Raw genomic sequence first — 10516 nt, 5'->3', positions numbered from 1 at the left:
TCATAGCATTCAGGGGGTGAGGTTGGAGGATCTTGAGCTGGAGCATTTTGGGCTACAGTGAAAGAACCTTTCTTTCTTTTCTTTTCCTTTTTTTTACCAGTTGTGGGGGCTGAACTCTGGGCCTGGGTGCTGTCCCTCAGCTCTTCAGCTCAAGGCGAGCGCTCTACCACTTGAGCTACAGCGCCACTTCCGGTTTTCTGGTGGTTTATTGGAGATAGGAGTCTCATGGTCTCTACTGCCCGAGCTGGCTTTGAACCTCGATCCTCAGATCTCAGCCTCCTGAGTAGCTAGGATTACAGGCGTGAGCCACCAGCGCCTGGCTGAAGGGAAATTCTTAAAAGTGATTATTTTTAGTTAAAAATTTAGATTTGATCATTAGATAATACCCATTTTTCATAATTCAATAAGAACATATATTTTACTCTACTTTGATGCCTAACTTCTATTACATAAAGTATGTTTACTTGTAGATCTTTGATGTATAGTGAAGCTAACAGACGGGAGACATTTACCTCATGGCCACATGTAGGCTATAGGTGGGCACAACCAGATCCCATGGCTCAAGCTGGATTTTATCATCAGGTAAAAGTTATTATCAATCCTATTTGTTTTGTTTAGTATACTACTATAACCTTTAGTTAAATTGTCAGCATTTGAATGCTTTTTCAAAATCTTGTTTTATGCAATCTACCTACCTATTTGCTTGTACGCATGTACTTCTGCTTTTTCCTACTCTATTGATTAGGATTCACACTAGCTATTTCCTATGTGCTATATTGTGTATAAATGGAGAAAAATTGCTTTAACAACTAACTTAAAGTTTAACTATTTTCTCTCAGATTAGGAATTGTTCTTTTAGCACCAAATTGACAGTCTATATTTGATTTTTTAGAAAGTAATCTATTAGGATGGGTGTTGATTTTCAATTTTTTTTTTTTTTTTGGTGCTAGTCCTGGACCTTAAACTAGAGCTTGGGTACTGTCCCTTAGCTTTTCTACTCAAGGCTGGCACTCTGCCACTTGAACCACAGCTCTACTTCTGGCTTTTTGATGTCTAATTGGAGTCTAATCAACTTTCCTGCCCAGCCTGTCTTTGAACTGTGATTCTCAGATCTTAGCCTCCTGAGTAGCTAGGATTATAGGCATAAGCCACTGATGCCCAGCATTATTTTTAGTTTTTGATCTCTGCTTTTGTAATATAGAAGTAGATGTTTAGAGTGATGAATAAAATCAGTTTCATGCTTGGCATTGGAGACTCATGTCTGTATTCTTAGCTACTTAGAGGAAGCTGAGACAGCAAGATCACTAATTTAAGACAGTCTATGTAAAAAAGTCCATCTTCATCTCCAATTAATCACAAAAAAGCTGGGCTAGATGGTTGGCTCTAGGATGAACAAGTCAGCTCTGAGTATAAGCCCCTATACTAGCATATACACTCAATCCCTTCCCATTCCCCCCTCCAAAAAACCCCCAAAACAATAGTTTTACAGGCTGCTGGGTATGGTAGTACACACTGTAGTCATAGCATTCAGGGGGTGAGGTTGGAGGATCTTGAGCTGGAGCATTTTGGGCTACAGTGAAAGAACCTTTCTTTCTTTTCTTTTCCTTTTTTTTGCCAGTTGTGGGGGCTGAACTCTGGGCCTGGGTGCTGTCCCTCAGCTCTTCAGCTCAAGGCTAGTGCCCTACCACTTGAGCCACAACACTACTTCTGGCTTTTTTCTGCTTATGTGGTGCTGAGGAATAGAACCCAGGGCCTCATGCATACAAGGCAAGCACTCTACCACCGAGCCAACTTCCCAGCCCCAAGAACCTTTCTTTTAGAAGGTAAAATGAGCTTTGCAGTTACTCCTGAAATTTTAATATTGATTTAGACAATTAACCATATGTAAATATAGAAGTAGCACTGTAAATAACACACTGCAAAGTCAACATTGGTAATGAGGAGCTGATAAAGGCATACATGTAGATGTTGCAGAGGTATAGATGCAGTTATATCTCTGCTAATAAAGTAAATATTAGTGAAGAAAACTGGTCATAGCTTATGTAGGGCAAGAAGGTGTACAGTATAAAGATGAGCGTGCTAAAAAGATATGAGAATAAGTTATAGAAAACTTCACTGAAGTGAAGTTGGGTGCTGATGGCTTACGCCTGTAATCCTAGCTGCTCAGGAGGTTAAGATCTGAGGATTGTGGTTTGAAGCCAGCCTGGGCTGGAAAGTCCGTGAGACTCTTATCTCCAATTTTCCACCAGAAAACTGCAAGTAGCACTATGGCTCAAAGTGATAGAGCACTATCCTTGCGCATAAAAGCTAAGGGACAGCATCCAGGTCCTGAGTTCAAGACCCATGACCAACAAAAAAAAGTTGAAAAGAAAACTTCACTGAACTAAATTGTTGAGCATAAGAAAAATGGGTTTTAGCCAGGTTTAATGAATAGACTTCACTTGCTTATAATAGACCAGGTTAACACTGACTTACCACTCTTAAAGAATCAAAGAAAATAGCTATATATATTTTCTTCCAGATTTGTCAGATTTCTGTTTAATCATGTTTGTTGGAGACTGTCTAATTTTAGAATTACTGAGATTGCTTCTCTAGATCAAGAATTCAGTGTCATCATTCTTCCTAACAGCTTACTTTCTTCATCCAATTTGTTTTCATGTCCTAAAAGAGCCTCTGTTTAGTGGTCTTGTTATTTTTTTCTCTTGAGTAGTGTACATTATAGTCCATCTCTGCAAAGATACCAAATCATAACATTACCAGAATCTCCTTCCTATATTAGTGCTGATTATTCTTAGTCTTCTAAAATGTGTAAAAAATTTCCTCTATAGAACTAAGTGGTCAAATATATTAATATTTTTACTCAGCATGGTGGTGCCTTCCTATAATCCCACCTACTTAGGAGGTAGAAGTTGTGAGGATCATGGTTTCAAGCCAGTCCAGGCAAAAAGTCAGCCAGCAAGCCAGGGATGGTGGTATGCTTCTGTAATCCCACTTGTTAGGAGGCATAGGTAGGTGAATTACCATCAGAGGCTGGCCCCTTGCAAAACCACAAGACCCCTTTAAAAATAAAGAGAATGGTTGAGGTTATGGCTCAAGTGGTAAAGGACCTGCCTTGCAAATGAAATACATGAGGCCCTGAGTCAACCCCAGTACTGCCCCCCCCCCCCGCAAACAAAATTAGTTTTCAGATATATTTGAGTTCTATGTTTTGCTATCAACACTTGATATTTTATTCTTTACCGTTTTAAAACCTGGTATTTTTGAACACTTGTCAATAGGTATAAATTTATCAAAAAATCCATATTAAATCCCAGTACAGCCTAACTTTATTTTCCTTAGTATAGTATTTTAAATTAATAGCTTTAAAGAAAAGTTTTTATTAATAAGCTACTTTAATGATGATTAACTTATATCTCTCAAAAATTTTACAGCCTGCCTCATCTGGAGATGATAGAGCCATGTGTTTTACCTGTAGTGTATGTCTCGTTTGTTGGGAACCTACTGATGAACCTTGGTGAGTCTTGAGTTTCTGGGACCAACTTAATCCTACAAATGTGCTTCTAAGTACTGCTTTACTTTTTTTTTTGTTGGTTGTGGGGCTTGAACTCTGGGCTTGGGTGTTGTTCCTTGTGCCCTTCAGCTCAAGGTGAGTACTCTACTGCTTGAGCCACAGCACCATTTCTGGTTTTCTAGTGGTTTATTGGAGATAAGTCTGAGCTGGCTTTGAACCATGATCTTTAGATCTCAGCCTCTTGAATAACTAGGATTACGTGCCTGTGCCACTGATACCCGTTCTTTTTTTTTTTTTTTTTTCTCCTTATTTAGTGAGACCAGCATTTGAACTTGGGACGTCATGCTTGCTAGGCAGGTGCTTTTCACTTTTTGGTTTTGATACAGTAACCTTGATTGTTTCCTTGTTATTTTGAGCCAGTGTTTTGCTGTGTTGTACACTTTGGCCTTGAATTCATTACAGAGCACATTGCTTGCCTTGCTTGCCTCAGCTTCTCAAGTGCTGGGTTGATAAGCATGTGCCTTCACTCCTGGCCTTTTTACACATTTTATGTATTTTTTTCATTGTTCTAAGAGAATGAAGTGGGCCTTTCTACACTCTTGTCATATCTGTTGACATACAATGTCTCTGTAGTTCATAGTTTCCAAAATCTACATGGGAAGCTGGGCGCCTGTGGCTTACTCTTATAATCCTAGCTACTCAGGAGGCTGAGATCTTTGGATTGTGGTTTGAAGCTAGCCTGGGCAGGAAAGTCTGTGAAACTCTCATCTCCAATAAATCACAGAAAAAGCCACAAGTAATGCTGTGGTTCAAGTAGTAGAGCACCAGCCTTGATTACATGAAGCTCAGGGGCATTGCCCAGGTCCAGAGTTCAAGCCCTAGGACTCCCTCCGTCCCTCCCCCCCAAAAAATCTACACGAGAGAAGTGTCAAAGAATAATAGCAAAGTAACCTCTGATCAAAAGCTAGAAGACTAAGATAAATTAAGTAGCATGATTAAGGTCAGCAGTTGAATCTTCCTGGTTCATTGAGAAAAGACTGTCACAGACAAGGTACTTACTCTACACATCCTCATTTTGAAGTAATTTTAGGTCTTGGCATTGTAGTGCATGAAATTTTAGAGCCTGGTTAGACATTAGATATTATATATTAAGATGGAATTTCTACAGATAGCTACTCTATATACTAGCTACTATTAATTAGTTAATTAATTTGTGGTGCAGGTCTTGGGGCTTGAGCTGGGTATGTGTGCCATCCCTGAGCTTTGGTGTTCATGGTTTGCACTTTACCATTTGAGCCACAGCTCCACTACTGGCTTTTTAGTCGTTAATTGGAGTTAAGAGTCTAATGGACTTAACTGCCTGGGCTGGCTTTGAACTGTTATTCTCAAATCTCAGTTACTCTCCTGAGTAACTAGGTTTATGTACAGGCTTAAGCCATTGGTTCCCAGCACTGAATTTGTTTTTAATTCATTTCATCCTCACATTATCTTAAGTAGGTACTACTTTTAATCTCACTTTTATAAAGGGAACTAATAATATTTTTCAATAGTTTGTGAAGTTAAATATAGGAATTATTTAAAAATGAACAAAGTAAAATTTGCTAAAGGGAATGTGGGTAATAAGTGATAAAACTAAGTTTTGTTTTTAAGATATACCACTTATTCTGTTGGAAAATTAGTTCAAAGTCTGAATGCATACCAGTTTATGGCTGAGGTGAAACTGCTAAACATATTGCAAGTCTGGAGGTACCAGCACCAAGCGGTAGAACACTTGCCATTGTGAAGCCTTGTTTTTTTTTGTCAGTCGTGGGGCCTGAACTCTGGGCCTGGGCGCTGTCCCTTAGCTCTTCAGGAAGTGGCGCTGTAGCTCAAGTGGTAGAGCCCTCGCCTTGAGTTGAAGAGCTGAGGGACAACGCCCAGGCCCAGAGTTCAAGCCCCACAACCGACAAAAAAAAAAAAAAACCCTATATAGAGTACCTTAGCTCTTCAGCTCAAGGCTAGTGCTCTACCACTTGAGGCACAGCGCCACTTCCGGCTTTTTCTGCTTATGTGTTTCTGAGGAATCAAACCCAGGGCCCCATGCATGCAAGGCAAGCACTCTACCACTGAGCCACCTTCCCAGACCATGAAGCCTTCTTTTGAATCCCTTATTCCCCACCACATACACAAAAACCAGTACACAAATGACGAAATGCTATTGCAGTTTACATATGGAGTCCATATTTACATTTGAAAGTAATTAACATGTGTAATACTTGTTTTGCATTTATTTACAGATTGGGAGTTGAATATGAAACAATTTCCAATTTAGGTTAAATTTTTAGTTGGTAAATATAGTCTTTCTCTACAGAAGCAAGCCAGGGTATCTTTGTTTCTATTCACCACACACACACACACACACACACACACACACACACGCACGCACGCACGCACGCACGCACGCACGCACACCATTTTAATATAGATTTTTTTACACACACACACCATTTTAATATAGATTTTTTTTATTTTCCCATATCGATTCTCAAAACATTATTTAATCTGTATTAAAAAATGGTAGATAGCCTGGTGCTGATGGCTCATGCCTATAATCCTATCTACTCCGAAGGCTGAGATCTGAGGATAGCAGTTTGACGCCAGTCTGGACAGCAAAGTCCATGAGACTCTTATCTCCAATAAACCACTCAGAAAAAGCCAGAAGTGGTGTTATGGCTCAAGTGGTGGAGAACTAGCCTTGAGCAAAAGTGGCTCAGGGACAGTAACCAGGCCTTGAGTTCAGGCCAAAAAAGTCAGGCCTTGAGTTCAAGGCCAAAAAAAGTTTTTTTAAAACTTCATGTATTTTGGGGCTGGGAAGGTGGCTCAGTGGTAGAGCGCTTGCCTTGCATGCCTGAAGCCCTGAGTTCGATTCCTCAGCACCATATAAGCAAAAAGAAAAAAGCTGGAAGTGGCTCTGTGGCTCAAGTGGTAGAGCGCTAGCGTTGAGCTGAAGAGCTGAGGGACAGTGCCCAGACCCAGAGTTCAGGCCCCACGACCGGACCCCCCCCCCCAAAACAAAAATAAAAACAAAAACAACCAACTTCATTTGTTTTTTAATTTTATTTTTGTCTTTTCTTTTTTGGTACTGGGGATAGAACCCAGGATGTTGCACTTGCTAGGCAAGCTCTTTGCTTCTGAGCTACACCTCAGCCCCCAAACCTCATGTATTTTTATAATTATATGTGTATATAAAATATAATATAGTCTTATGTTCATATTTATAAACTTATTAAATATTTTAGAAATGTATATATATATATATATATATATTATTTTTTTGTCGGTCGTGGGGCTTAAACTCTGGGCTTGGACACTGTTCCTGAGCTCTTCAGCTTAAGGTGAGCGCTCTGTCACTTTGAGCCACAGAACCACTTCCGGTTTTCTAGTGGTTTATTGGAGATAAGAGTCTCTTGGACTTTCCTGCTTGGGCTGGCTTTGAACCACAATCATCAGATCTCAGCCCTCTGAGTAGCTAGGATTACAGATATGAGCCACCAGTACCTGGCTTAGAAATGTATATGTTAGAAAAAAAAGAAATATATATGTTAAAACAGTGGTTACTGGTTATGAATAACTTGTATAAACAATTTTTTTTTTGGGCTGTGGGGCTTGAATTCAGAACCTGGGTTCTGTCCCTAAACCTCTGTGCTCAAGGCTAGCACTCTACCACTTGAGCCACAGAGCCACTTCTAGTACTTGAGTGGTTAATTGGAAATAAGAGTCTCACAGGGATTTTTCTGCCTGGGTTGGCTTCAAACCGCAGTCGCAGATCTCAGCTTCCTGAGTAGCTCGGTTTACAGGCATGAGCCACTGGCATCCAGTGTAAATCGGTTTTGAAAAGTTAAAACTCAGGGCAGTGTTGAGTCACCCCTACCTTAAATTCTAACTATTCAGTAGATTGAGATCTGAGCATTACAATTGAGGCCAGTCCCAGCTGGAAAGTCCATGAGTCAGTTATCACCAAGTTAAACCCAGGCAGTAGGAAAATGTGGAAAGGAGGAGAATAAACTAAGATTTTGCCTGAGGGGACATTGTCTCAAATGTGTGCTTGACAGTGGAATATGAAAAGGTAGATGAGGGACTGGGAATATGGCTTAGTGGTGGAGTGCTAGCCTAGTATGCATGAAGGCCCTGGGTTTGATTCCTTAGCACACATAAATAGGAAAAGCTGCAAGTGGCACTGTGGCTTAAGTGGTAGAGTGTTAGCCTTGAGCACAGAGAGGCACAGGGACTTAGCCCAGGCCCTGGGATATAATTTATCTTGTAAATAAAGTACATTGTAGGTGCAGTGTAAAAAGAAAACATGCACATGTTAGGGATGTGTCATGAGTAATTTTCTCCTATCCTCCTTTGCCAGGGATAAGAAAAACGAGGTCATTTTGTTTTGGTAGAATTCTGACATTTCAAATGATGTCTTGAAATCAAAAAAAGATTATAAAATTACAAAAAATTATAAAAAGACATAAAAGATATAGTTGTCAAAATGGGTGTGTGTGATTTTTAGAGACTGGGTCTGCCTGTTGTAGCACAGGCTGGCCTTGAACTTCAACTATTTAAATGGAATTTTGCCTTCACTCACGTTCCTCCTGCTTGAAACTCCTGAACGTGGGCATTATAGGCGTGTGTTATCATGTCCACTGAGGTATTAATCTATAAGACATGGAGGTTTTGTTTTTTTTTTTTTTTTGGTCCTGTTGTGGGCCCTGTACTCTGGGCCTGGGCGCTGTCCCTCAGCTCTTCAGCTCAAGGCTAGCACTCTACCACTTGAGCCACAGCTCCACTTCCGGCTTTTTTCTTTTTGCTTATGTGGTGCTGAGGAATTGAACCCAGGGCCTCAGGCATGCAAGGCAAGCACTCTACCACTGAGCCACTTTCCCAGCCCCAAGACATGGAGTTTTTGTTTGCTTGTAGTGGTGATCAAACAGTGCCTTTCACTTGTTAGTTAAGTTCTGCCAATAGTGTATATGTAAAGTATTAAAAAAATTGTATTAACATACATTAATTAAACTGTGTGGGATTTCAGTGCATGTATACAATGTATTCCAATCAATCTCTCCTATCACTCTCCTTTACTCTAGTATTTCTACAACAACCATTTTAATAGGTTTCATTACAGTATTTTCATATATCAAAACAAAAAAAAAAGGAAGAGCCGTCCTGGGGCTTGAATCTCAGGTACTGGACACTGTCCTTGAGCTTTTGTGCTTAAGTTAGTATTCTATCACTTGAGCCATGGGCTCCACTTATGGCTTTTTGGTGGTTAATTGAAGATAAGAATGCCTTACAGGCTTACCTGCTGGTAATGGCTTGGAACTGCAATCCTCAGATCTCACCCTCTTGAGTAGCTAGAATTATAGCATAAGGCATTCTCACGTGTCTTTTTATATTTTGGGGGGTAGGGGACAGTAGTGGAATTTGAACTCAGGAACTTGTACTTCATAGTCAACTGCTATACCACTTGAATGATTCTTCTAGCTGTTTTCTCCAGCTGAGATTTCTCTCTTTCTTTTAAAAGACATTTACTAAACTTTGTGGTATGAATTGCCATTTATAGTACTTGCTACTAGCGTAGGGAATTGCAAACAATACAGTAGTTATTCAAGGTTATAGGCTGTGCTGTGGTTTGAACCATCAAGCTACTCGATTGAGAGTTTTAGTAGTTCTGTTACTTGTTATTTATATAAGAGCCTGGAGTTCTGTTTTAATGAACAAATTTAATTTTGCTATTGTTAAGTTTTCTTTTTTGAATCTGCATAAAGGTCTGAACATGAGAGACATTCCCCAAACTGTCCGTTTGTGAAAGGTGAGCACACACAGAACGTACCACTGTCAGTCACTCTTGCAACAAGTCCTGCACAGTTTCCGTGTACAGATGGAACTGACAGGATATCCTGCTTTGGATCTGGGAGTTGTCCTCATTTTCTAGCTGCTGCAACTAAACGAGGAAAGATCTGCATCTGGGATGTTTCCAAACTTATGAAGGTAGGTTTTCATTTTGAGGTAACACATTTGTAATTGGAAAAGAAAATTAGTTTTGAACATAGGATTTTCTTTTGTTTAGGTCCACTTAAAGTTTGAAATCAATGCTTATGATCCAGCAATTGTACAACAGCTTATTCTATCAGGAGAACCAAGCTCAGGAGTTGATTCAAGGAGACCAACTTTGGCATGGCTGGAAGATTCCTCTAGTTGCTCAGATATTCCAAAACTGGAAGGAGATAGGTATGTAATTACTTTTTAATAACATTTATTTCAACATTTTATGTTCTCATTGTTTTGTTTAAATAGATAAAAATCATTTTCTATTTTAAGAGATTAGAAAATAAATGTTGTGTTAGAAATCTGAAAGATTTGTGATTTTCATTCAGAAACTCCATAATCTATAAAATACGCATTATTATCAGTTTTAGTTTATGCTATTTGGAAGTAGTCATCTAAGGATGAGTAGTCATCTAAGAATATGTGTATGCTTAACACAGTTTTGGCCCTGGGTTTCATTCCTAAGGTGTCCCCCCCCCAAAAAAAAAGCCTAAATTTTTCCATATAGGCATTGAACTGAATGATTTTAAGTTCCCCTTTTTATTATAGCTTAAATAATGGGAGTAAATTGCACTGCTAATAGGGAAATGACCTTAAATGAGGAAAGAAGATCTAATTATTTAGAACTATATAACATTAGTCAGCAGTGAATTGGTATACAGTCATTGTGAAAACATTTTAGTAAAATTGCTCTTCTGTATTTTTAACTCCTGACAGGTTTCTAATTTTTTTTCAAGTTGCACTACTTCTGGTTTTCTGGTGATTAATTGGAGATAAGAGTCTCAGGGACTTTCCTGCCTGGGCTGGCTTTGAATCATGATCCTCAAATTTCAGCCTCCTGGGCTGGGAAGGTGGCTCAGTGGTAGAGCACTTGCCTTGCATGCCTGAGGCCCTGGGTTCGATTCCTCAGCACCACATAAGCAAAAAGAA

At 39.5% G+C, this 10516-nt stretch overlaps 1 protein-coding gene across 1 annotated transcript in view; it reads left to right on the top strand.

The window, feature by feature from the left end:
* Window positions 1-10516, top strand: part of Birc6 (baculoviral IAP repeat containing 6) — a gene marked incomplete at its 5' end in the record, with an annotated part of 230437 nt that overhangs the window by 30894 nt on the left and 189027 nt on the right. Inside the window, 4 exons of the mRNA XM_013013525.1 lie at window positions 471-582; window positions 3432-3514; window positions 9307-9529; window positions 9609-9769. Of these exons, the coding sequence (XP_012868979.1) occupies window positions 471-582; window positions 3432-3514; window positions 9307-9529; window positions 9609-9769 (579 nt within the window). The remainder of the gene's footprint in view (window positions 1-470; window positions 583-3431; window positions 3515-9306; window positions 9530-9608; window positions 9770-10516) is intronic.

This window comes from Dipodomys ordii, unplaced genomic scaffold (genome assembly GCF_000151885.1).
Source record: "Dipodomys ordii isolate 6190 unplaced genomic scaffold, Dord_2.0 Scaffold20, whole genome shotgun sequence".
Lineage (NCBI taxonomy): Eukaryota > Metazoa > Chordata > Mammalia > Rodentia > Heteromyidae > Dipodomys > Dipodomys ordii.
The sequence above is the reverse complement of the archived record's forward strand: the minus strand, read 5'-3'. Positions and strand labels throughout refer to the sequence as shown.